General features: G+C 52.8%; 3 protein-coding genes across 5 annotated transcripts in view; all 3 read left to right on the top strand.

Annotated features, from left to right (window-relative positions):
* The first annotated feature begins 933 nt into the window (after positions 1-933).
* On the top strand, positions 934-11,073 carry SLC33A1 (solute carrier family 33 member 1). Its single transcript, XM_056499123.1, has 6 exons — positions 934-1,721; positions 5,739-5,929; positions 6,532-6,716; positions 7,130-7,247; positions 7,985-8,200; positions 9,794-11,073. Exons 1-6 carry the CDS (start codon positions 998-1,000, stop codon positions 9,959-9,961), a joined length of 1,602 nt encoding a protein of 533 aa, XP_056355098.1. The 5' UTR covers positions 934-997; the 3' UTR covers positions 9,962-11,073.
* Positions 11,074-11,979: 906 nt separating this feature from the next.
* C9H3orf33 (chromosome 9 C3orf33 homolog) lies at positions 11,980-17,518 on the top strand. The gene is made up of 5 exons (XM_056498986.1): positions 11,980-12,095; positions 12,185-12,244; positions 14,795-14,948; positions 15,642-15,802; positions 16,407-17,518. Exons 1-5 carry the CDS (start codon positions 12,000-12,002, stop codon positions 16,677-16,679), a joined length of 744 nt encoding a protein of 247 aa, XP_056354961.1. The 5' UTR covers positions 11,980-11,999; the 3' UTR covers positions 16,680-17,518.
* A 2,666-nt stretch (positions 17,519-20,184) lies between these two features.
* The window catches only part of PLCH1 (phospholipase C eta 1), a 52,850-nt gene continuing 48,518 nt past the window's right edge, over positions 20,185-24,516 (top strand). The window contains exon 1 of one of the 3 annotated variants that reach the window (XM_056498983.1): positions 20,185-20,627. The gene's annotated coding sequence lies outside the window, so the exon portion shown is untranslated. The remainder of the gene's footprint in view (positions 20,628-24,516) is intronic. The other 2 variants (XM_056498984.1, XM_056498985.1) reach the window with 2 other exon arrangements.

Below are 24,516 nucleotides of genomic sequence, written 5' to 3'. Positions count from 1 at the left end.
AGCTTTGCAGGGAGTGGCGTTTTGTGTGTCAGCATCCTGCGGTGTCACGGGATCGCTGGCTGGGCTGGGCTGGGTTGGGTTGGATGGACCTAAAGCCCGTCCCAAGCCATGGGCACCGGCTCCTTCCATCCAGGGCTGCTCCAAGCCCTGTCCGTGCTGGCCTTGGACGCTGAACCTGCTGTGCCTGCTCGGTGAACTCCCCAGCGGAGAACGGGGCTGCACCCGTGGAACACCCCGGGAGTTTTGATGCCTTTTCCTGAGCATCAGTTTAAATAGAGGCAATAAAGAAAGAGGTGAATGAAGGAATTCTGATTAAGATGAAATCACACACAAGCGTCTGCTTCTGCTGTCAGCTTCCAAACAGTTCTGTCCTGAGCCTGATAGAAATGTACAGGTTTTGTTCAAACCCGGGGTTTCTGGTCTGTTGTATTTTGGGATGTGTCATTCTTTTACAGTTCTGTTTACATTGGCATTCAAGCAGGGTCATCTCGGAGCACATGGCACAGCACTGTGTCCAGATAGATCTGCAATACCCCCAGTGAGAGACTCCACACTCTCTCTGATCTCTGTTCCAGTGCTCGCAGGAAAGATTTTCCTCCTGTCGAGGTGGAACTCCCTGGGGTCAGTCCCTGCCATGCTGGGTCCTCGGAGCAGAGCCTGGGCCCTGCTCGGACTCTCCCTGCACATAGGGACACAGGGGGACAAGCAGGGCCATCTCAGCTGGGGCTCCTCTCCAGGCCGAACAGCCCCAGCTCCCTCAGCCTTTCCCGGGCACGGAGACGCTCCAGTGATCCCGGTTCCTGTTCCCGGTTCCGGTCCCGCCGCCCCTGCCCCATCAATCAGTGCCGGGGGGCGGTGCTATGCATGACGTCAGGCGGAGCGCACCAATGAGGCGCGGCCACGCCTGGCGCGCGCGGGGCGGGGCGGGGCGGTTCCCTCAGCGCGGCGGCGCCGGGGCCGCTGCCGCTGCCGCTGCCGGGCCGTTCCCGTGCCGGACATGGCGCCCGCCATCGCCGCCGAGGAGGGCGGGCGGCAGCGCCGCGCCGGCACCCGCCGGCACAGCCTGGAGCTGACGGGCGAGCCGCCCCCCGACGGGCTGCCCGGCGACACCGAGGCGCTGCTGCCGCCGCCGGCGCGGGCGCGGGGGTACCGCGCGGAGCTGGGCAGCATCCTGCTGCTGCTGGTGCTGTACGTGCTGCAGGGCATCCCGCTGGGGCTGGCGGGCAGCGTGCCGCTCATCCTGCAGAGCAAGAACGCCAGCTACACCGACCAGGCCTTCTTCAGCTTCGTGTTCTGGCCCTTCAGCCTGAAGCTGCTGTGGGCGCCCTTGGTGGACGCCGTGTACCTGCGGGGCTTCGGCCGCCGCAAGTCGTGGCTGGTGCCCACGCAGTACGTGCTGGGGCTCTTCATGATCTACATGTCCACGCAGGTGGACGCGCTGCTGGGCGACGGCCACGGCCGCGGCCCCGACGTGGCGGCGCTCACCGTCACCTTCTTCCTCTTCGAGTTCCTGGCGGCCACGCAGGACATCGCGGTGGACGGCTGGGCGCTCACCATGCTGTCCCGGGAGAACGTGGGCTACGCCTCCACCTGCAACTCGGTGGGGCAGACGGCCGGCTATTTCCTGGGGAACGTGCTGTTCCTGGCGCTGGAGTCCGCCTCCTTCTGCAACAAGTACCTGCGCTTCGAGCCGCAGCCGCGGGGCATCGTCACCCTCTCAGGTACGGGCCTGCAGACAGAGCCGTGCGATGCTCTGCTTTGGGACGGACTCAAAGGTTCCCTGTGCCGGGACGCCTCCCACTGTCCCGGGCTTGGGCACGCCAGGGATCCAGGGGCAGCCACAGTGCTCTGTGCCGGGGCCTCACACCCTCCCAGAGTAGGATTTTTTTCATAATAATGATGGTTATATCTTTCTCAGGATGCTTCTTCCCTGAGCCTGGAGCCCTCTGTGTTTTGACGCTGGGACCCAAACAGGTTTGGTTTGTCCCTTACCCGTGGGAAAGCACGGCCTGCTTGGAGGCTGGCAGAGCCCACTGCTACATGCACTGGAATTCAGATTTTTTTGGGTGGAAGTGAGTGGGAAACCTGCCTTGTCATCATCTTGGCTGACCTAAGCACTTTGGAGGAAATCTTTCCTTTTTTTTTCCTCCTAGTTTAATGGCCATGGACTGGATTACTCTTTAAAAAAGGCAAGCCAAAGTCTCCATCTGGGAAGAGGGAACAGGGGAACGAAAAAAAAATTCTTGCAGTATGATATTTTCCACAGAATAGATGTGAAGGTGTTCATGGTTGAACATGTGGCCAGTTTCTGAAGGAAGTCCTTATTTTAGTAAATTAAGGAGGATTTGCTTTTTCTCATTAGTGTGTGGTAATCCAAGCATAAGTAGCTGTTAGTGGAGGGATGTTTCTGCCTGCTGGGGTTTGGGATCTTTCTCAGAAAGGTTCTGTGTGATGGTTGATGTTAGGGGTATTGCCCAGGAGATGCTCTGAGTGCACCTGGTTTGGCTGTAAGTTTGAGGGAGGACAGGCAGTCCTGGCACCACTCTGGCTGCAGCCTCAGGGTGACCCTGGCTGTGAAGGGCAAATCCTCACGGTCTCAGTCCCTTCTCCCCCTCACACTGAGTGCTTTGCCCTGTCTCAGAGGTCAGGTATGCCAAAGCAGGCTGGAATTGTTGTGTGAAGGGGAGTTTTGCTTTCTGTCCTGCCCCTTCCTCAGGGGTGAACCAGGACAGCAGTTTCCAAAGCTGCTGTGCTTGCCTGGTCTCTGCAGCTCTCACCACTGCTAACTCATCTCCTCTTTGCTCCCTGCTGCCAGCCTCGTGTCTGGCCTGTGTGAGGAGCTCAGAGAGGCCCTCCCAGCATCCCAGCTGGCTCCTGGCTTTCCCTGGTGCTGCAGCTCCTGGGCTGGCCTGTCCCTTCCCTCTCCCTGCAGTGCACACTGACGTCTTGCTGCTGATGCAACTTGCAGGCACTGGTGTTCAGACGGCTTGGCTTGGCTGTACTTCCCTCACTGCCCAGGGCTTTGGTTGGTTGGGGCTTTTTTCTCAGGGCTGTTTGTATAGATGGATTTGTTGCTATTACAAAAGTGCTGTTTTTAAAAGATACTGTCCCAAACCCAAACAGCACCAATGCAATTTCCTTAACCTGCCCTGGAGTACTGATGTGGGTGAAGTAAGAACAGCAAATAACTGACACTGGAGTTGCAGGATATGGTTTTTCAGGTGGTAAAACTGTAAGAAATTTCTGTTTCCCAATGGTGTGACAGGCACAGTTTGGTGTTTCCCTGGAGCAGCTGAGAGCAGCAGGAGTAACCAGCTCACTGAGGAGCACAGGGGCTCACTGTCCTTGCCCTGGCTGTAATGGGCTCCTGATGAGCAGGTTTGGGCAGTAAAGCAGCAGAAAACTTCACTGCTGGAAAAGGTGAATGTTTTCTGCCAGCTCAGATCTCTGAGCACTTTTGTTACAGGCTGAGCCCAGTGCCAGGGAAGAACAATTCAACACTCCATGATCCAGAGGGGCAGCACCCTGGGGAGCAGCTGGAGCTGTGCCAGGGGAGGCTGAGGTGGATTTCAGGAAAGGTTCTTCCCCCAGAGGGTGCTGGGGCACTGCCCAGGCTCCCCAGGGAATGGGCACTGCCCCGAGGCTGCCACAGCTCCAGGAGCCTTTGGACAAAGCTCCAGGGTTGTGTTGTGCCAGGCCAGGAGCTGGGATCATCCTTGTCAGTCCCAGCTCAAGATATTCTGTAAGCCTAAGTCAGCTTTGAGTTGTTGAGAAGCAGCAGCATTCATTGTTCTCATTAACTTCAGGAAATAATATGGGCAAATATAAAACCATCATCAAATCCACCAAACCAAAGGCTGTGTTGGGCTGTGCCAGGGAGAAGTGTCAGAGAAGGAAATGGGAAAAATCCTTCTGTGGGCTGATTGTCCTGGCACATGCAGGGGTTTGTTCAGCACTTGCTGTTCAGGTGACTTCTGTTTTTGTAAAAAAGCAGGGCAAGCTCCCCGGCTGGGTTTGTGATTCCTGCCTGGTTTGCCTGTTCCAGCATGGATGACAGGGAAAGAGTGAACACAGGACAAAGGTGCCCCTGCAGAGCCCCACCACTGAGCTGTGCCAGGGAGTGTGGAGCAGCCCTCTCCTGGCAGGAGATCCTGCACACTTACTGCTGGTGGCACCTGTCCCACCTGGGTGCCTTCCTCATGGTTGTTCTCCAGCCTGATCCATCCCTGATCTGGTTCAAAAACCTGTTTTGCCCCATCTCAGTGGTTTATTTTGTTACTGGCTGTGTAGCTGCAGGAAGTTTGTGCTTGAAGTCTGTTATGTAAACTCTGATTTCAAAGTTCTTTTGCTTGTAACCAGTTAGCAAGGTTCTTTGTATTTGAAAGGAAATGTACCTTATTTTTGTGTAAACTGCCTACAGCCTCAAAAAACCCGATTTTTCTTGTCTGAGCTACTATACATATATATATATGGTGGGTTTTTTTTTCTTTTTTCTTGCTTTGCTTTGTTGCTGATGCAGCCCCTGCAGTGCTGTGCTGCAGCTGACAGGGCTGGCCTGATCAGGAGCACTCATGTGATGATGCTCAGAGCTATTTCTATCTCCATCCTTGCACTGTGTCTCACTGCAGTGACAATGCTCAGGGTTATTATTAGAGAACTCCTCTACCTCCTTTGTAGCCAGCAGCTGTGATTAATGAGACTCTCAGAAAATGCATCTTTCCTTGAGAATGTCTCTGTAGGGCACCTTTGTTAAAGGAAGAGCAATCTGACAGTGGTGCTTGTGAGGTCATGTTTATCTTAGGAAAGGGAAAAGTAGCAGAAATTGCATGAAAAGCCTTTTTTCTGTTACCTTGAGAGTGGTGGGACACACCTGGAGCAGTCCCTGCATGTTTTCTTGCATGCTTGCTGAGCCTGTGCATGAGAAGCAGGCAATAATGGACTGAACCTTTGTGCTGTCTGTGCCCTTTCACCAGCCCTGCTGCTCCTTCCCAGTCTCCCAGAGGCTGCTGGAGCTGCTCCTGACCAGGAAGATTAAAGGCTGCTTCTGTCCTACCCTCTGCACGTGGCTCAGATCTTTCCTGCCTCTGTCCTAGAGGCACAGAATAGGATTATCTTGGACTGGCCATTCATTAAATCAAAAAGTTCTCTCTTGATGGTTTTTTACTGCCCCACATCCATGATGTAGCAGATACTGATCTGCTTAAAACAGAGCCCTTGAATGCTGGCAAGTCTCCACCTCAGGCAGACAAATCTGAGGACTCCTTACAGCTCTGTAAAAACTTTCCTTGGGCCATGTTCACACTCCTAAACCCCAGTTTCCTGCAGGTGGGAGATGGGTATGAGATAGGGAAGTGGAGCTCAGGCTGAGCTGGGAAGGAGTTGTGCCTCTGGAGGTTCTTCCCTGGCTCCTCACTATTACATGTGGTTTTCCTGCTCCATCAGCCTGTGGTGCTTGTGTGTGTAATCCTTCAACACGTTGGTTTTTGCTTCTGTTCCTCCCCCAACGTGCTCCCTGTGCTAACAGCCCAGCAAGCAGCAGGGAGGTGACCTGGTTTGCTGCTGCTCCTGTGCCTCAGCTCCAGCAAACACCTTTCAGAGGAGGGCAGAGCTCTGTGTAGCTCTATGCTCATGGTTTGCTTTTGCTACTTGGTTTTATTTGATTATTAGGTTTATATTCTACAATTGTCAGTCATGGCTGCTACAAATAAATTTTTGTTTCATTTTATTTTCCCTTCTAGATTTCCTGTTTTTCTGGGGAGCTGTCTTCCTAATTACCACTACATTGGTTGCCTTTTTGAAGAAGGAAAACCAGGAGCTGATACCAGCAAAGGAAGAAACAAAAGGCATCACTGACACATACAGGCTGCTATTCTCAATAATCAAGATGCCAGCAGTTCTTACTTTCTGTATCTTGATCCTCACTTCAAAAGTAAGTAAATACATATAAGAATTGTTAAATGCTGGCATCAGAGTCTGGAAGGCTACTGAATCCTGGGATGTAACTTAGTTTTGCTTTTGGCTGTCCTCAGAGTTGTGAATTTTCACACAAAATTGAAGCAGAATGGCTTATCTCATTGTGCTGTGCAGCAGAAAAGCTTAGTGAGCTTTTGTGTTTAACACAAGCATTGAAGAGAAGTTTGGTGGCAATGTGGTATTAAACTAAAGTACATTTTTAAACAGGCTGTGTAGCCTGCAGTTAAAAGGACAGAAAATGTTTCTTTTTTAGCTCAGAATCCCCAGCTGTGTCCAAGCTGGGTTTCCATGGCTCCTGGTTGGACACTGAGGATGCCAGCAGCAGTGAAGGCACAGGAATGAATAGCAGTGCTACTTAATGTTCTTGGAATAGCTTTGGCTCTGATGACAATAAAAGTGTGCAGTTGTGGAACATGTAGAACTAATTTGGAAACCAAATCAGGGGCAGAAGTGACTTGTCCTGTATCCCATTTCTCAATTTACATGATAGGGAGTAAATTGAATTTCTAGCCAAACTCCCTGTTCTGCTCTGCTTATTTTGTCTCCTTGACATTGCAGGTTGGGTTTTCAGCAGCAGATGCTGTAACAGGACTCAAACTGGTGGAGGAGGGAGTCCCCAAAGAGCACCTGGCTCTGCTGGCAGTTCCAATGGTTCCTTTGCAGATCATCTTGCCTCTGGTTATCAGCAAGTACACAGCAGGTCCCCAGCCCCTGAACACCTTCTACAAAGCAATGCCTTATAGGTAAAGGCTCATTTGAGTGAAACACAGTCATGTGTGTGCTCAATTTGTGTGCTCAGATCACCTGTAGGGTTTTGTGTGTGACTCTCTGACTTCCAGGTCCAAGGAATTGTGTCAGGATTGCCACAGTGAGTTGAACTGGCTGACTGATGCAGTGTCACTGTGTGGAAGCAGAGCATGAGCTGCTTGGGATGTGCATGTGCAGCAGCATTAGAACAGTGCTCTCCTGCTCCTACTTAACAATGTCACTGCTTGTCAAATATTTGATATCTAATTCTGAGATAGCAATAGGTGTAACTATTCAGATCTAAACTGTTTTAATCTACTCACTAGGATTGTTCAGTGGTTGCTTTGTGTTGAGGAAACACATGGGAGGAATTACTTGGAATAACAAATCATCTTCCTCATCCCTTCAGGTTGCTGCTTGGCCTGGAATTTGCTCTCCTGGTGTGGTGGGCTCCTAAAGTAAAGCATGAAGGAGGATTTCCTGTCTACTACTATGCTGTGGTGGTGCTGAGTTATGCTCTACACCAGGTAACACTCACTGTGTGGGGAAGGGAAGTGCTGCTCCCTGGATTGTCCTGGGTCACACTGGAATCCCTCCAAGCCTGACCTGTGCTGTGTGGCAGCACTTCCTAACAGTACTCTAGCCAGTGTTATTCCTCCCTATTCCCTGTGCTCCACTGGACATCATCTGTGCAGCTACTGTTAGTTGTCCATGTCTGGTGTAGTTCCCCAGATTCCTTTTTCCCCAGACTCAGAAGCTCAAAAGCCCAGAAGAGCTGGAGAAATCCCAGAGCTGTATCTGAGCTTGATTGGCATGCTGATGAATGCACTGGTTGTGCAGATAAATAAAGTTAAGTGATCCTGGTCCTAGGAAAAAAAAGTGATTGTTGAATGAACATCACAGTGGATCTGATCCAAAGACTTGGGAAACAAACTCCTGGTACAGCATGGTCTTTGGATCAGAACTGAAATGTGTGCAGTGCCTTGAGAGGTGACTTTAGATGCAGAAGGGTTGTGTTCAGGTGCTATTTTAGCTGGCTGATTGTATTTCAGTCTGATAACCCAAGTCATGCCAGTGCCTGTGAGGCTGGGTCTGTTGCAGCAGGATTGAGACAAGCAGCAGTGCCACTCCCCGTGTCAGCACAGGGACAGGAGGAGGAGCTGCTGCTGCTGGGGTGATTTTCCAGTCAGTGCTGCTGCTGCCTTGAGGGGCTCTGTCTCTCAGCAGGTTTGTGCTGGGCTTTGAGCTGTGTTTGTCCCCTCAGATCACCCTGTACAGCATGTACGTGGCCATCATGGCCTTCAACGCCAAGGTCAGCGACCCGCTCATCGGGGGCACCTACATGACCCTGCTCAACACTGTCTCCAACCTGGGGGGCAACTGGCCCTCCACTGTGGCCCTGTGGCTGGTGGACCCCCTGACAGTCAAGGAGTGTGCAGGGGCCCAGGGCCACACCTGTGCCAGTGCAGAGACTGCAGAGGTGAGTCTGGGGCTGGGGGGTCTCTGCTCAATCTCTCAATTAAATGGCTTCTTGCAGTATTTTTTTTTTTTTTTTTTTCCATTGAAAAGCTTCACAATGTGCTTGTGCTTAAAAATTCTCAGTGCTGGAGCTCCTTTTCCTGTCTGGTAAAATCCAGTCTGTTTGCACCTGCACAGCCTGAATAACCAACCCCTTACCAGGGTTTGCAGCTGCAGAGTAGTGAGCCCTTTCTTCCTGTGCTGGGCTGGGGAGGAAGCACCAGACTGGTGCCACATTCTGTGCAGTGTGAGGAGGCTGTGGGGATGGGTTTGAGTTGTGCAGTCAGGGCCTCTGTCCCCCAGGGCCCTCCTTTTCTGTGGTAGTTTTTTCTTCCATCTCCCTGGAGGCTTCTTATCTGAATGCCTTGATACCTTCTCCAAGATGCTGCTCTGCTCTCTGATATTGGTGTCCACTTTCCCCGTGAAATCAAGTGGGACTGGCTGTCTGCCCAGTTCTGGGAGCCCTGTGGAAGAGAACAAAGAGCTTGCTGTACACAGATCAAACAATAGGACACAAAACTGCTGGGAAAGCAACATTTCAAATTCACCTCCTCACAGCAAATGAGACATTTGACATGGCTGAAGAGTGGAAATGTTTGGGGTTTTTTTTTTTGTCACTCCTGAATGCCATGATGCTCTGGGATGTGGAGGTTCTCTAAATGATCAAAGTGTTTTGGAGTCCAGCATGACTTGTCTGAACTGGAGTTGCAGTTTTTGCTGGTGCAGAGGGGAGGCTGCTGCTGCAGCTGATGCTTTCCCAGCCTCTTGCTCATTAGCTTGTCACTAATTAGGTTCCTTGTGTCTCAGCCTCTACTGAACTTGAGTCCTTCCTCCTTCACCTCACTCCTCTGATCTTTTCTCACATCCTCCCAACATTCCACCATCACCACCACCACCACTCCCTTCTTATTCCTAATCTGATTTTGACATGTCTCAGAATAATGAAAATGCTGGCAGAGCCTCAGCTCAGAGGATTGATTAATCCTGGGATTAGAGCAGTGTTGAAAGCCAAACAATAGCAGAAACAATCCTGGGCTGTGCAATCACCCTGTGAATGCTGGTGGTTTGTCTTCCAGTTCAAAACCATCCTGGGTGTGTTTCTCCCAGGTACAGAATCACAATCATGGAATGATTTGGGTTGGAAGGACCATTAAGCCCATCCAGTGCCACTCCTGCCATGGCAGGGACACCTTCCACTGTCCCAGGCTGCTCCAGCCTCAGTGTCCAGCCTGGCCTGGGGCACTGCCAGGTCTGGGGAGTCCACAACAAGGATGGCCAGGAAATAAATCATCTTTCTCTGAGGTTGGGAGCAGTGGCTGCACCTCCAGGCCCACACAGGCAGTGTTTGTGTTTTCTGTGCTCCATTTCCCACATGTTTACAGCAGCTTTGGTACTTTATTACTTTTCATGCTGCTGATAAGCTCCAAAGCCTCTCTGACCAACTACATAGGAAACAGCAAAGAGTAAACAACTCATTTAGTGCTGCCCAGGAGCAGGGGGCCCAGCAGCCTGGAGTGCAGTGTGCTCAGTGCATTAACTGTGTGCTCTGTTTTAGCTGTGCACTGCAGCTGGGGGTTCCTGTGTCACCACCCTGGATGGGTACTACGTGGAGTCTGTCATCTGTGTCATCCTGGGCTTTGCCTGGTGGTTCTTCCTCGGACCAAAATTCAAAAAGCTGCAGGACGAAGGACAGTCTTCGTGGAAGTGCAAGAGGAGCAATTGATGCACTCAGGTGTTGGATGGACCAGCAAGGAGGTTTTAGTTTTATTACAAAGACATATCCCATAATCAGCACCCCGGAATCTCGGTGTTTGTGCCACGCCTGGGAGGTCTGGCTGAGGCAGGGCTGTGTGTGGCACCACAGCACAGGGTCAGTTCAGGAAGGAATGGCTAAAGCAGCACCTCAGTGCTCTGTGCTTCCCCCTGGCTCCAGAGCTGCTGATTCCACGGGGCATCTCTGGGAAGGCTCTCGTGCCCTGGCTGCAGAGGCAGCAGCATTGCCAGCTGAGTGCCAGCTTTTATTTTCACACAGAAATGATCTGACAGGGCAGCTGACCCAGGGAAGGATGCCCAAGGCATTCTGACTTGGAGGTTAAGCATGGTACTGTGGAATTCCTTGTGGGAAGATCAGTGTGAGATGTCTGTGGGCTTTGCTGCTTCTCACTTTCTGAACTGTAACCACGCCTCAAAGGATGAAACCTTCCGGAGATTCTTTTAAATGTATTTTCTGGCTTTTATAAGCTTTAAAGATTTATAAGAAAATATTTTTATAAGCAAATTACATTTGTTTAATTTATTTCCGCTGTTTCAAGGCAGTTTGATTTACGTTCAAGGTACTTTCTTGACGGCAAAATGCTGTAAGGTAGGACTGGAGTAACGCACAATCCTCTGAGCCTTGAGTCCTGCAGCTGGAACTGGAGGTGCTTCCCAAGGGAGGGCACCTGGGCCTTTGGAAGGGGTGAGTTGAGAGAGAACCAATCCATTGGTTTCCCAAACTGTATTACTAAAATTTGAAAATCCATCCTGGAAAGCAGTGGGAGCACCGAGACATCCCCCAGTGGGGGTGAGAAGAGTGAGCTGGTGATGACAAAGTTGCCAAATTCCCCGGGAGCTGGTGCAGGACTCGGCCTCTCACAAATCAAAGAGGGGCAGAGCTGCTGCAAATTCACTGCTGGTGCCATGTGGTGGAAGCATTCCCGCTGGATTTCTCCCCCTGAGCTCCCTCCTGAGTGCCTTAGGGACCCCCAGGTGCTGGAGAGGCACTCGGACCCCGCTGGGTGTGTGTGCAGCATCGGTGTTAAACAGGAAAACTATTAAACATCCCTTGGAAAGCTGCTCGAGGTTCTCTGCCGTGTTTCTTGTCGGTATTTGAAGGATTGGGCTGGGAGGGGGGTTGGGATCTGCTGCTGCTGTGTGTTTTGGGGGAAAAGTGACCCAATAGCACCTTTGGAGTGCCTGGAGGGTGGGTGGGTGCACAAATGGATTCGTACTTTTAATTTAAGGAACCATTTTGTAAGTTGGAAATGTTGCTGCTGTGCCAGCCCCTTAGCAGGCTGCTGAAGAGCACCCATATAATTTTGATGTTGCTACTTTTTTTTCCTACCAACTCTGTTTGAAAGTGATTTTTGTTTTTAACATTAGAATTATTGTGGACTTAAACATCTTTAACATAAAAAAAAACTAAAAAAAAAACACCAACAAAAACAAAACAACAAGAATAACAATAAACAAAATGTCAAGAGAAAGGACAAAGGAACATTTGAAGGGTCAGACGACTTGTGGTACAGGTTTGAGGAGCTCAATGCAGAGTTCAGCCTGGGGAAGGGAAGGCTCTAGGAAGAGCTCCGAGCCCCTTTCAGAGCCTGGAGAGGGACTGGGACGAGGCATGGAGGGACAGGACACAGGGAATGGCTCCACACGGAGAGAGGGCAGGGCTGGAATTGTTCCCTGGCAGGGTGGGCAGCCCTGGCACCGGGTGTCCTGAGCAGCTGTGGCTGCCCCTGGGTCCCCGGCACTGTCCCGGGCGGGGCTGCCGGGGCCGGTAGATCAGATTTGTGCCCCGGGCTGTGTTTCCCGCTGCTCCCCGCTGTTCCGCTCCCCGCTGTTCCGTTCCCCGCTGTTCCGCTCCCCGCTGTTCCGCTCCCCGCTGTTCCATTCCCCGCTGTTCCGCTCCCCGCTGTTCCGCTCCCCGCTGTTTGTTTCGTTCCCCGCTGTTCCGCTCCCCGGCGCTCCGGGCCCGCGGGGGCGCTCGGGGCGCGGCGATGCCGGAGCGCGGCGATGGCGGCGGCTCGGAGCGCGCCGCGCTGGCCCTGGCCCGGCTCTCCGAGTGGGCGGACGCGCACCTGGGGCTGCTGCGGGTACCGGGGCCGGGCAGGGAGCGGGGCTGGGCGGGCTCCGGGCCGGGAGGGCCGGGCTGGGCCCGGCTGAGCCCCGTTCTCCTCCGCAGGGCCTGATCGCCGGCACGGCCGTGGCCGGGGTGCTGCTGCTGGCGCGGAGCCTCCGCGTGGTGAGTGCGGGGCCGGGCCCGGGATGCGGGGGAGCGCGGCACGGAGCGGGGGAACCGGGCAGAGCCCGGGACGGCTGCTCGGAACCGAGCCTGGCACGGGCGTTCAGAACCGGGGAGAGCCCGGCACGGGCCTGGGGAATGCAGGGGGAGCCCGGTACGGCCCCTCAGAGCCGGGGAGAGCCCGGTACGGAGCGGGAGAATTGGGGAGAGCCCAGCACGGCTGCTCAGAACCGGGATCAGCCCGGTACGGGCGTTCAGAACCGGGGTCAGCTCGGTACGGCCCCTCAGAGCCGGGATCAGCCTTCTTCCCTTCCCTTCCCTTCCCTTCCCTTCCCTTCCCTTCCCTTCCCTTCCCTTCCCTTCCCTTCCCTTCCCTTCCCTTCCCTCCCCTTCCCTTCCCTTCCCTCACAGCCCGCGGCTGCTCCGCCACCGCCAGAGCGTTCCCATATTTTGTTCTGCTTTGCTCAAAGCAGGAGCCGATGCTTCCCGCGAAAGGCTGCCCACTCCTCAGTACTTCACATTATTTATGTATTTTAACAAAGCATCAGCGTTCACTGCTTAGGAGTTCCATCACTTTTCTATCAGTTCGCGCTCAGTCCCCTCTGTGTTGGCTGGGTGTGGTTTCTCCTGCTGGTCAGTCCGCGGGCCCAGCCCTTCCCTGTCTGAGGCCCAAAGGGGCCCTTTGGCCGGGGTCTTCCGTGGGTCAGTGGGTCAGTGATCAGTGGTCATTGGGTCCGTGGGTCAGTGATCAGTGTCATTGGGTCCGTGGTCAGTGGGTCAGTGATCAGTGGGTCCGTGGGTCAGTGGGTCAGTGGTCAGTGGGTCCGTGGGTCAGTGGATCAGTGGGTCGGTGGGTCCGTGGGTCAGTGGTCAGTGGTCCCACTGCTGGAATCGCCTTTCCCCAGGGGCTCAGCCCGGCTGTCTCTGCTCCTGGTGGCTCCAGACAGCCCATTCATCTCGGCATTGTCTTCCCTTTGCCTTAAAACTAAAGATTAGCCAGGCGTGCAAGGTTCACAATGCGATTGCTTAATCATAACGGCCCTGCTGCAGCTACTGATTAACAAGTGGAAAAACCAGCGAAGTTTGATCCAGGTCCTGAGGGGCTGGGTGTCACTGTCCTGTGCCATTTCCATGGGTCCCTTGTTGTCACCTGTTCCTGTTCCCCTGGGAGGGGCAATGGTCCCTCTGCCTGTCCCACTGTGCAGCTCGACCACCCTCCCTTGTACAAACACAGCTGAAACAGCCACTTGCCTGGAGTGTTCTCTGTCCTTCCTCACACAGAACTGCTTCTGAATGCTTTTAACATCACCCAGATCTCCCCTCACTCCCAGGATGGTCAGATCACGCTGGATTAACACCACACTGCTCACTCCTGGAGAAGCTGAACCTCCACTGTGCTCCCACAGGGTTCCAGCTGCTCCAAAAATCACAGTCACCTTCATCCTTCCCCTGCACGATTCCAAATGATACAAGAGAACATCTGTGTGGAGTTTTTACTTTAAAATCCCACCAGAAAACTGGAACTACAAATTGTTTTTTTCAGTTTTTTGTTTGGTTGGTTTTGGCCCAAGGGTCTGTGCATGCACTAACCTGGCTGGTGGAGCTTCCAGAGCAAATGAGATCAGCTCTGAACAACTTTTGTTCCTAAAAACCTCCAGGCTTCCTGCCTGCAAGGTCCCAAATTCCCATGTTCCCAGTGGGAGGCCCTATGGACCGAGGGGAGGTTTGCTGAGTAAATAACACACAGGACACACATCTCTAGTTGTGGTGTTTTGGGGGGTTTATTTATCAGCAGCTGTATCAGTGCTCAGTGGGTTTCACAGCTCTGGAGAAGGAGGTCAGTGCTCTGCTAAGCCTCTTACAGTGAGACCCCAGAGTCTGAAATTTTGGGGATCTTCATTCATTGGGGTATCACGTGTCCTTCTCCCTCACCCCAAACCTGTGGCTGCTCCATTCCTGTACCACAGCCCAAGTTTTTGCTGCTGCTCAGCTTGGTTTTCCTGTGTGATCACATAACCATCCCCTTTGGATCCTCCCAGGCTGTAGTATCAAATTTAATCTTCTTGTGATCTCCTCAAAGCTGTTCACCTGCCTTTGTCCCTCTCCTGGTTGCCTCTGGCATCAAAGGCAGGGTTGTTTCTGCCCTCCCTTCTCTGCCTTTGTTTTCAGCCTGTCTGGTCTCTGGCTTCCTTTCACCCCCATCCCAGCCCCATTCAGGCTGCTTCTAAAACACTCTTTTCTCTGGGAATCAAGTGAACTTCAATAGGCGTTGCTGGGAAAATGGCAGTGTCTGTTCTTTCTCTAAACCTGGTTTTATGTCCACACTGACATTGCAAGTCCTGTAAACCAGGGGAAATGATAAGTGTGGAGAGGCTGGCACAGCTTCTGCAGCTGATCACTATTAAATATATGTCTATATTTACTTGCCCATGGTGTCTCATAATAGAGATGTAATTTCCCAAACTGTTTCAAGAAGTTGGATTTAGTGCAGCTGTAACTGCTCTATATTTTTTTCTTAAAATTTTGTCTTTCTCTTCCTTCCATCAATAGACAACAAAGTTTGTAAGTCCTTTGGAAATACCTGTGGAGTTCGTAGAAAAGAATGTGAAACTGAGAGGGAAGTTACATCACATCACAGAGGAGGGCCTGGAAGTTGAGCACATTCCCATCAGCATTCCTTTCTTCACAGCCATCCAGAGAAAATGTGAGTAATGAGGAAAAGGGTGTGAAGAGCAAGGGCAGAAATGAAATGTGCTGCTCTTAGAGTGGCTGCAAGCTTGAGAGGAAGGGCTGAGGCACATTTCCAGCTCTGCCTTTTGGTCTTTCTGTGCTTTGCAGGTGGGAAACTGGGCAATAAAAGACATGAAGAGACCCATGCAGAGTTTGTCACTGCACTGTTTGTGTTCATCCTGACAGTTACTCTGATATTTTCCAGCAGCAGAAGTGAGCACTCAGGCAGTGCTTCTGCTTGCACAGCTCATGTCATTCCTGGCAAAAAGCCTCTGTTGGGATTGTGCTTTTATTTGCAGACACTCATTTTTGAGGACAGTTTTGCTGTCAGAAACAAACTGTCCATCAGGTCTGTGACTCTCACACTGGCTGTGCAGATACCAGCAGGTGCTGGTGCTCCTGCCCCTTTGCATGGATGACAGGGACTGAGAGTGGGAGCAGATCTTTTTCTTTGCATGCAAAATAAACCAAAACTCATTTTGAATTAGGCAATCTTCCATTTATATATTTTTTTTTCCTGAAGAAGAGATGAGACCAAATTCCTGTTTGCTTTGAGGAACTGAAAGGAATTCTTCTAGTCTGCAGGAACCAATTCATTACCAACAGCTGAGGGTCTGTGCAAAGCCTGAGCTTTCCCCCAGCACCAGATTTGTCCCTTTCTTTGCAGGGCAGCCAGAGGGGCTCCTGCTGATCCGCCTGGCTGGGGTGGAGCTGGCTCCAGGTGCCACAGCCTGGCTGCAGAGGGAGCTGCTCCCCAAACAGCCCCTGTGGTTCCAGCTCCTGGGGAGGGACAGCTCGGCCCTGGACTGCCTGGTTCTAGTCCATAAGGTACAGACACAAAGCCTGGCTCTTATCTGCCCTTTTAGATGTGACTCTAGTCACACAGTTATCTCAGTACATTTAACAAATGTTATTGTTTATGATTTATCCTCCCTGGTGTGAATTTTAAATGTTGCATTTGCAAGTCTGATTGCAGGAGCAGTTTTTCAGACTGATTCATGGCAGAAGTGTGTTTCTCTGCCAGTGCCAAAAAGGCATTCTGTAGTTCTGATTAGCCTGATGTTTGTTATCCAATGTTCCCTCACAAATGCCTTGCATCATAGAATCACAGCCTGGTTTGGGTTGGAAGGGACTTAGAGCATCCAGTCCCAGCCCATAGTGACAGCTTCCACTGTCCCAGGCTGCTCCAAGCCCTGTCCAGCCTGGCCTTGGACACTTCAGGATCCAGGGACAGCCACAGCTTCTCTGTGCCAGGCCTGCCCACCCTCACACTGCTGTTGGCTTCTAAATCACCTGCATTCCTCTTCACTTCTAACTTCTGCCAGAGGGTAGATGCAGCCATGAGTAAAGCTGGTGCCTCTGAGGGAGCTCCCACCAAACCCCAAACAGCCCAGTTTCAATGGTGAATATCTGTTTATTGTGGTTTTTACAGGGTGGGTTTCTCAGCACGTGCTTGAACGAGGAGCTGTTGAGGCAAGGGCTGGCCAGAGCAGCCCAGATTGAGGGGCTGCCCCACCACTCCCGCCTCTACTGGAAACTGCAAAAAAGGCTCCTCCGGGCTGAGCTAAAGGCTGTGAAGAAACATAAAGGCATTTGGAAGGAGCAGAGCTACTCTGAAGCACTCCAGGAGCGCATAAGCAGCAATAAATTCCTGCAGAGGCTGAAGGAGTTTGTGAGCTCGGTTAGAAGCTCTACTGAGAGGTGAAGAGGTGGGGAGTGCAGTTCCCCGAGTTGTGTTGTGATGTTGAGGGTCCCTGTCTCGAACACAAACCCCACAGTTCATGGGTTACACAGAATACAAACCCCCAGTTCATGGTTATTTAGAATATATCCCTTATCACAACCCAAGTGGGACTGAAGTTCAGTAGCAGTGTGCAGGCCACCAGTGAAAATGTTCTGGTGCCAAACTTGCCCACAGTGGTGTCCCAAATTAGTTTTCCAGTTTCCCACCTGCTGAACTCCCAGCTGTGCTCCAGTGCAGGTTTGAGGGGCAGAGCCCCTCCACACCTCTGCAATGTGCCATTGCTGCCGAGCCCACACTGGGCAGAAACCCCCTGTCAAGCCCTTACAGAGCTCCTGGGATGGGTTTAAACACACCCTTTTTGTTTGAATCCTGTTCTTAGACTACTTCTTGATGTAATTTATGGTTTAAAACTCATTCATCTTGAATAATGGGTTGCATTGTTAGTGATATAAAAGGTGATTTGCTATGGCTGATCTTAAAAAGCTGATAAGGTTGTAATAACTAAAGTTCCTCAGGGGAAGAAAACATCATTTGGTGTATCAAAGAATGTAATGTCAGGATTCCAAATTTTTCAAAGACAACTTCCATTTGAAGAAGAAAAACCTGTGTTGTTTCTTTCTGATGGTTCTGTAAGTGCCTAAAATTAGATGAATATAAAACTTCGACATGAAATTTGACAAAGAAGATCAGACTGGGCGAAGAACTTAAATTCTTGCTTTATTTTTGATACACATCTGAAGTATGTGAGTGTATTACTATTTATGTTGTAAATATTCTCAGAATAAAGATTGAATTTCTTACATTCGTTTTTAAATGTTTTATATACCAAGCCCTTGACCCTTGTTCAACCTCCCACAGTCCCAATATTTATTTAAAGTGCAGTATTTTACAGATTTTCTTTTCTGTGTGTTTGCTTTCCAGTGAAACACTGGGGGAAGAGTGTGCTACAAAAAAACCTTAATTGAGCACTACTTGTCTGGCAATTAGTTGCTACATCACCATTTTCTCTATTGACTTCAGGGCAAAGTTGTGACTCTTGAGATCCTTAAAAAAACCCCAACAGTTTCCTTGGATAAGAATGGATGTTAGTGGTTCTTTACTCCTTTTGTTCCTGGTCCTCCCAGGGTGAGGCTGGTGCTGGGGAGCAGTGAGCCGTGAAATACCTGCAGTGTTTTGGAACCCAGCGTGGGGGAGAGGAGGCAGCTCTGGGGCAGCAAAGCAGGGCTCTGTGCCTGCTGGAAAATGGAAAACTGGAAAAGAGATTCTGGATTTATGCCTAGGACAGCGAAGGGCTGAGCCAGCACCGTGGTTCTGGGACAGTCGGGGGGTTGGGGTTGGCTGTGGCACCTCCAGAGCAAAACTCAAAGCTGGGTTTTAACCCCAAAGTTCCATTCAAAAATCCACTTCTCGTGGGGGTTTATAGGTGTTCCTGTTCCTACGTCTGGGGAGTAGGAGGAGCTTTTCCAAGCTGGGCATCATTGTACACTTCTGATTTATTTTCTGTAATAATTAAATATAATTCTGGACTTTGCACTTCTGTTCTGTAGATGAGTCACAGGAGGATTTATCACAAAAATCCACTGTAAGGCTGAGAGAAGTCTCAGGAAGCCAAATGCTGCATTTCTAGCAAGCAGAGGTGAGGTGTGGGCGAATGTGAGCCGAGTGTGTCGTTCCCTCACATGGATTTGGGTTGCAGTGACAAATGATTTCTTGAGGGTCAGGTCCTGTAATTGTTTGTTAATGCTGTTTTCCTTATCACGCAGGGCTTATCTTTAAAAAAAACCAACCCACCAGCACACCTCCCCCCTCAGAAGAGCCCAGTTCAGTTCAAAGCTGTGCTTTCCATCTGTGCAGGGCTTGAGAGGTTGCAGATCCTGTCTCTGTGGGAGGCCTGGCTATTGGAAAAGCAGGAACAGGAGCAGAGACAAATTTCTGCAGCTCTGGGCTGGGCTGGCTGGGGGAGAAGCAGCATTTCCCCCATTCTATAAAACCCCCGTGGTTGTTCTCAGGAGCTCCATCCCTCCCTTCACCCGCAGTAGAGGATTTCCAACAGAAAAGGCAGTTCTGTGATTGGGAATAAGGACAGGAATTAAACTTCAGCACTTGTGCTTTGCCCCTGCAACTCTGAATGTGCCGTGAGAGGTGCAACATCTTCAAAGGACCGCAGGGAGTGAAAGGAGAGACCTGGCCTCCAAATGGCCCAAGAAAATACCTCCGACCCTGCACAGACATTTTATTGCCGGTGTAGCATGGCAGGCAAACGGCAATAAACACCCCGAGCCCGCGGAGGGACCGGCGGCGTGGGCACGGGGCTCAGTCCCGGGCGGTGCTGAGGGGAGCGGGGCCGGGGCTCAGTGCTGAGGGGAGCGGGGCCGGGGGCTCAGTGCTGAAGGGAGCGGGGCTGGGGCTCAGTGCTGAGGGGAGCGGGGCCGGTGGCTCAGAGCTGAGGGGAACGAGGCCGGGGCTTAGTGCTGAGGGATAGTGGGGCTGGGGGCTCAGTAATGAGGGGAACGGGGCCGGGGCTCAGTGCTGAGGGGAGCGGGGCCGGGGGCCAGTGCTGAGGGGAACGAGGCCGGGGCTTAGTGCTGAGGGATAGTGGGGCTGGGGGCTCAGTAATGAGGGGAACGGGGCCGGGGCTCAGTGCTGAGGGGAGCGGGGCCGGGGCTCAGTGCTGAGGGGAGCGGAGCCGGAGGCTCAGTGCTGAGGGGAGCGGGGCCGGGGGCTCAGTGCTGAGGGGAGCGGGGCCGGGGGCTCAGTGCTGAGGGGAGCGGGGCTGGGGCTCAGTGCTGAGGGGAGCGGGGCCGGGGGCTCAGTACTGAGGGGAGCGGGGCCGGGGGCTCAGTAATGAGGGATAGTGGGGCTGGGGCTCAGAGCTGAGGGGAGCGGGGCCGGGGGCTCAGTAATGAGGGGAACGGGCCCGGGGCTCATTGCTGAAGGGAGCGGGGCCGGGGGCTCAGTGCTGAGGGGAGCGGGACCGGGGCTCAGTGCTGAAGGGAGCGGGGCCGGGGGCTCAGTAATGAGGGGAGCGGGGCCGGGGGCTCAGTAATGAGGGGAACGGGCCCGGGGCTCAGTGCTGAAGGGAGCGGGGCCGGGGGCTCAGAGCTGAGGGGAGCGGGGCCGGGGGCTCAGTAATGAGGGATAGTGGGGCTGGGGCTCAGAGCTGAGGGGAGCGGGGCCGGGGGCTCAGTGCTGAGGGGAGCGGGGCCGGGGGCTCAGTAATGAGGGGAGCGGGGCCGGGGGCTCAGTCCCGGCCGGCGCTGACGGGAGCGGGCAGCGCTCCCCGCCGCTCACGGCACACACAATGGAGCAATGGAGCAGGTTGAACGGGCGCGGGGCCGCGGCAACACCGGGGCTGGATCTCGGCTCGGGCCGCCGCAGCCGCTCCCGGGCGGATGGGACGCTGCACTCCGCTCCGGGAGATCCGCTCCGCGTTTGGGCAGGGCCCGCGGCGGGGGCGGGCCGCGCCGGGCGGGGCGGGCGGCAGCGCTGGCGTTTGAACGGAGCAGGTTGTGCGGCCGCACCGCACCGGGCCGGGCTCCGTGTGCGGTTTGAACGGAGCAGGTTGTGCGGCCGCACCGCACCGGGCCGGGCTCCGTGTGCGGTTTGAACGGAGCAGGTTGAGCGGCCGCACCGCACCGGGCCGGGCTCCGTGTGCGGTTTGAACGGAGCAGGTTGTGCGGCCGCACCGCACCGGGCCGGGCTCCGTGTGCGGTTTGAACGGAGCAGGTTGAGCGGCCGCACCGCGCCGGGCCGGGCTCCGTGTGCGGCTTGAACGGAGCAGGTTGTGCGGCCGCACCGCACCGGGCCGGGCTGTGTGTGCGGTTTGAACGGAGCGGGTTGTGCCGCCGCACCGGCGAGGGACAGCGCTACACCGGACCGCAGCGGACCGAGCCCAGCCCGGCGGCCGCGGTGAGTGAAGGCGGACGGGACCCCGTCCCTGTGCGCGGCTCCTGCGGCTGGAACGGGTTGGGACCGTGTCCCTGCGAGCTCTCCCGTGCTGGTTTCTCCCGGGGTTCGCGAGGTGTGACTTGTTTTGAGCCGGTTCCACAGGCGGCTCCTGGCTGTGCGCTGCCGGTGTCGCTGCGGCCGCCGTGCCCCGGCCGTGCCTGTGCTGCTGGGCACGGGAGGATCACCCGGACGGGCTGCAGCCGCCGTGCCCGCTCGCCATGTGCCAGGGCAGCACCTGGGCTGCGGGCAGTGAAACTGGAGCGAGCCCCAGCCCGTGCTCAGTGAGGCTTGCTGGAAAATGCCGACCCCCCTGAGGAGCGCAGGACAGCAGCCAGCAGCGGGGGGGAGCGCCTGTCCCCACCTGGACGGTGCTGAGAAAAGTCCAACCTCTTGCTGGATTGAGTCCTCCCTAAAAATGACTTATTTCTAATTGCCTACTCCATAAACCATTTTTAAAAAAAATGAAATACAATTAATTAATCTCCATGCACTCTCTGTTATTAAGCTCCTCTGTGCAATTCTGGGAACTTCAACTCCACCTGACGGAAAAGTGTTTTAGAAGAAGTGTTATTAAATTCCAGGGAGAAAGATATAAGCCTTATCTGATGGACCAGTCATAGGCTCTTTGTTTAAAGTGTGCTTTAACTCCTGAGTTATAAAACACAATGTTTGCCTGTTTTCAGGGGGCCCTCCTGATTTACTTGTCCTTGGGACTTCTGGCCCACATGTTGCAAAACTTAGGAAAGAAAAGTTACGGTGTTTGTTCTGAAATGTGAAAGAATAATTGCAGGCGACAGTGCTAAGGAGAGAGGCAGGGCTCAACCCTGCAGTGAGGCACCTGAGTTAAAGATAATGTGGGGTATGGAAAGAAAATCCAGGTTTTTTTGGGAGGTGAGAGGCAGCAGAGTGCATGCATGCTGTTAAAAAGTCTTCCCGGTTCTTTGAGCATCAGCTCCCTGGAATAAGTTTGAGAGTGCTGCTTTTATAAAACCTGTTTTTAACTCTGAAGGATGCTCTTTTCCTAGATTTAAAAATGCCCATAGGCTGTTACAGAAAGAAACGTTAAGTTTTATCAGCTGAGTGAGAAATGATCAGTTCACGGGTGCTTTGTGGTTCTGTGCTACCCATTGTCTATAAAAATGGGGATCAGCTGGTGGGTTGGGATCAAGTGGTGCACAACTCATTATTTGAACAATAGGGGCTCGGCTTGGGAGGTTGCCTAGGGAATTGATTTAATGCTGCTGTCCTTTCAGCCGTTGAGGCGGGTGTCCCGCCATGACTTTGATCAAATTCACCGGTATTTGAGAAGGAGAATAAAATTTTCACTCCATAGAAGCAAAGGAGAGGCCATCCGCTATTAACAGCTCCCAGTTTTGCATGAGCTGATCTGTAATTTAAAACACCGACAAGAAGTAGCCGCGGCAGTAAAACAGTTTCATGAGCATCAAAATACGCAATGAAAATTAGCCCTCTGTTCACGATTTGGTTTCCTTATTTCTGGGAAAGACTTGAAGCTCTGTGTTTCTGCTGGCTCTACAAAGTAACCTTTCGATAAATGGAGCAGTTTTCCTTTAATGAAATCTGAATAAGCTGAGTTTTTTCTAAGGTGTCACCCAAGATCCCGTTCAATTTAAATTGATAACGTTGATGCCACAGCCGGGGCACAGCCACGTGGGATAGTGGGTGGTGTGGAGATTTGTTTTGTTTGCTCTGGCTTTTAAACGATCCTGAATGTTAAAAACCCGAAAACTCCCCAAATTAGGAACACAAGTCTGTTTCCAGGTTTGCTGAGACCGGCTGTGCTGTCTGCAGTAGGACAGCATTTTCTGCCCGTGCCTGTAGAAGAGGTGAGACACTCATGGCTTATTTCCTTGGAGCTCTTGGAGAAACTCCTGATGAGTGCTTCGGGTGTACTCGGCTGTGTTGAAGTGAGGGTGCTGTACAAGCAGGTTTGTGGCACGGTGGGATGCACAGCACTCTCTGAGCAGTCCTGGCTGTTGTTTTGGGAGGCTGCTGGAGGCACTGGCCAGCAAAGCGTGGTTCCCTGGGCGGTGATTCATCGGTTTGAGCTGTGGGTCGGGGCTGTGCCAGGGACAAGTCTGGCTGTACTGCCCAGCCTGCAAGCAGAAGGTGCTTCTGGTGGTGCCAGACTGATCTAACGGCCAGAAGAGAGCTGTGTATTCCTGTGTACTCCTTTGGTTTGTTTTCATCCTCTTTTGTTTATTTTGGGAAACTGGAACTGATTCTTAACAAAGGTGGCTTTCTTGTTCCAGTCTCCATGGTCACGGAGGGCACTGTTGTTACTGCAGAGATCTCAGCTTGCCCTCTGCTCCTTTTTCTGCTCATCTGACACTACAGAGCCATCCAGGCGTACCTGGGTGGCTGAGAGTGATGTGGAGCACAGCTCTGAGGTTGGAGGGTAGGCTGGGGGATCCACAATGTGAGGAAGTACCTGACACTGCAGGTGGGTGCTCACAGAGGTTCCCGGGGCAGGGAGAGGTGGGCAGAGTGTGGAGCAGACTCCTGTTGCAGGGCTAGCAGAAGCCAGGCACAGGCTGCTGAGGGTGCCACGTGCCCTGGTGGGGGCTCAGTCACCACTGAAGGATGTAAAACCACTCCAAGGGCGTTTGGCTGTGTGTGTTACAAGTCTTGGCATGAGGTGCCCATGTGAGTCTCTTCAGGCTGAAGTAACTCAAGGTAACTCCAGGTGGAGCCAGGCTTGGTGCAGTGGTGTGTGCTCTGTTCCAGATGGGATTTATTTGAACTGACCCGGAGTTCCTGTTCCTCTGCACCCTGAGCATGACCCAGCGTGTGGCTGGGATGGTTTGGGTCACACCAGGCTGTGCTGAGCCTCAACAAGCTTCTCCTTCTTTGCTTGGTTTTGTTCCACCCACAGGTGAAAAAAAAAAAAAAAGGAAGAATGTTAGCAATTCCCCACTGTGTTCATGTCCAGCACAGAGGATATTATGGTGTGAAAGGCCCAGTCCCTGGGGGAACCACACACACACTGAGCAGTGACCAGGTACACAAGCTGCAGGTGCATGGACATGGACAATGCCTTGGTCATGGCTGCATTGGCACAAGTCCTTTCCAGGTGTCCTGTTTTTATCTCCACAGTTTATCACATGGTGAGTTGTCTCTGTACATTTTAGATTTTCATTTACAGGAAGACTCCTGCATCTATTTGCAGTTTGAAGTCTGTGCAGCAAACCCAGACCTGATTTGGATTGGTGAATGGGTGTCCAGAGCTGGCAGAGGCAGCAGAAAGGTGTGCAGGTCTGTGTCAGGAAAACATGGATGGACTCTGTCATATTTACCCATCCCATGTCTGGTGGGATGAGTGTCACCCTGAATAGGGTGTGCAAGGAGGTGCCAGCTGAAACTGTGCCTGCTGAACCTCCTGCAAATAATTCCTTAAAGAGGAGAAAAATTCCATTTAGGCTTCTGGAGGAATGGGGAGCAAATGCTAATTCCCTTTCAGGGTCCGTTGCCATGGGGAGTCAGTTCAAATCCTTTCTAATGCCTCCCTCAGCAGCAAGTTGTGCTGACACATGCTTTTCATGGCTTCCAGAAGGAGTGGGGAAGGCTGGGAACAAAAGCTGCAGGGGAATGCACAGCCCTGGAGGAGCAGGGGGTGCTGTGGGCTGGCTGGGCTGGCACAGATACAGGTGTGCTGTGCAGGGAGCCCAGCCTGCTCCTCTTGCTCCTGAAGAGCAAATCCTGGCAATTTCTCCTCTAGCAGGACCCAAACTGGATGCAGTCAGGGTTGGGCTGAGCCTCTGTCTTCTTGTGGTGCATGATGCAAGGTGTGTTTAGTGGGGGAATAGCCAAAATACCAGATTAAACCTTG

The sequence above is a fragment of the Oenanthe melanoleuca genome, chromosome 9 (assembly GCF_029582105.1).
Source record: "Oenanthe melanoleuca isolate GR-GAL-2019-014 chromosome 9, OMel1.0, whole genome shotgun sequence".
NCBI classification, from domain to species: domain Eukaryota; kingdom Metazoa; phylum Chordata; class Aves; order Passeriformes; family Muscicapidae; genus Oenanthe; species Oenanthe melanoleuca.
The sequence above is the reverse complement of the archived record's forward strand: the minus strand, read 5'-3'. Positions and strand labels throughout refer to the sequence as shown.

Coding starts and splice junctions, on each gene's coding strand:
- SLC33A1 (XM_056499123.1), top strand. CDS start 998: ATGGCGCCCGCCATCGCCGCCGAGGAGGGCGGGCGGCAGCGCCGCGCC. Junction 5,930..6,531: donor TCTTGATCCTCACTTCAAAA/GTAAGTAAATAC, acceptor TTGACATTGCAG/GTTGGGTTTTCAGCAGCAGA. Junction 6,717..7,129: donor TACAAAGCAATGCCTTATAG/GTAAAGGCTCAT, acceptor TCATCCCTTCAG/GTTGCTGCTTGGCCTGGAAT.
- C9H3orf33 (XM_056498986.1), top strand. CDS start 12,000: ATGCCGGAGCGCGGCGATGGCGGCGGCTCGGAGCGCGCCGCGCTGGCC. Junction 12,245..14,794: donor TGGCGCGGAGCCTCCGCGTG/GTGAGTGCGGGG, acceptor TTCCATCAATAG/ACAACAAAGTTTGTAAGTCC. Junction 14,949..15,641: donor CACAGCCATCCAGAGAAAAT/GTGAGTAATGAG, acceptor CTTTCTTTGCAG/GGCAGCCAGAGGGGCTCCTG.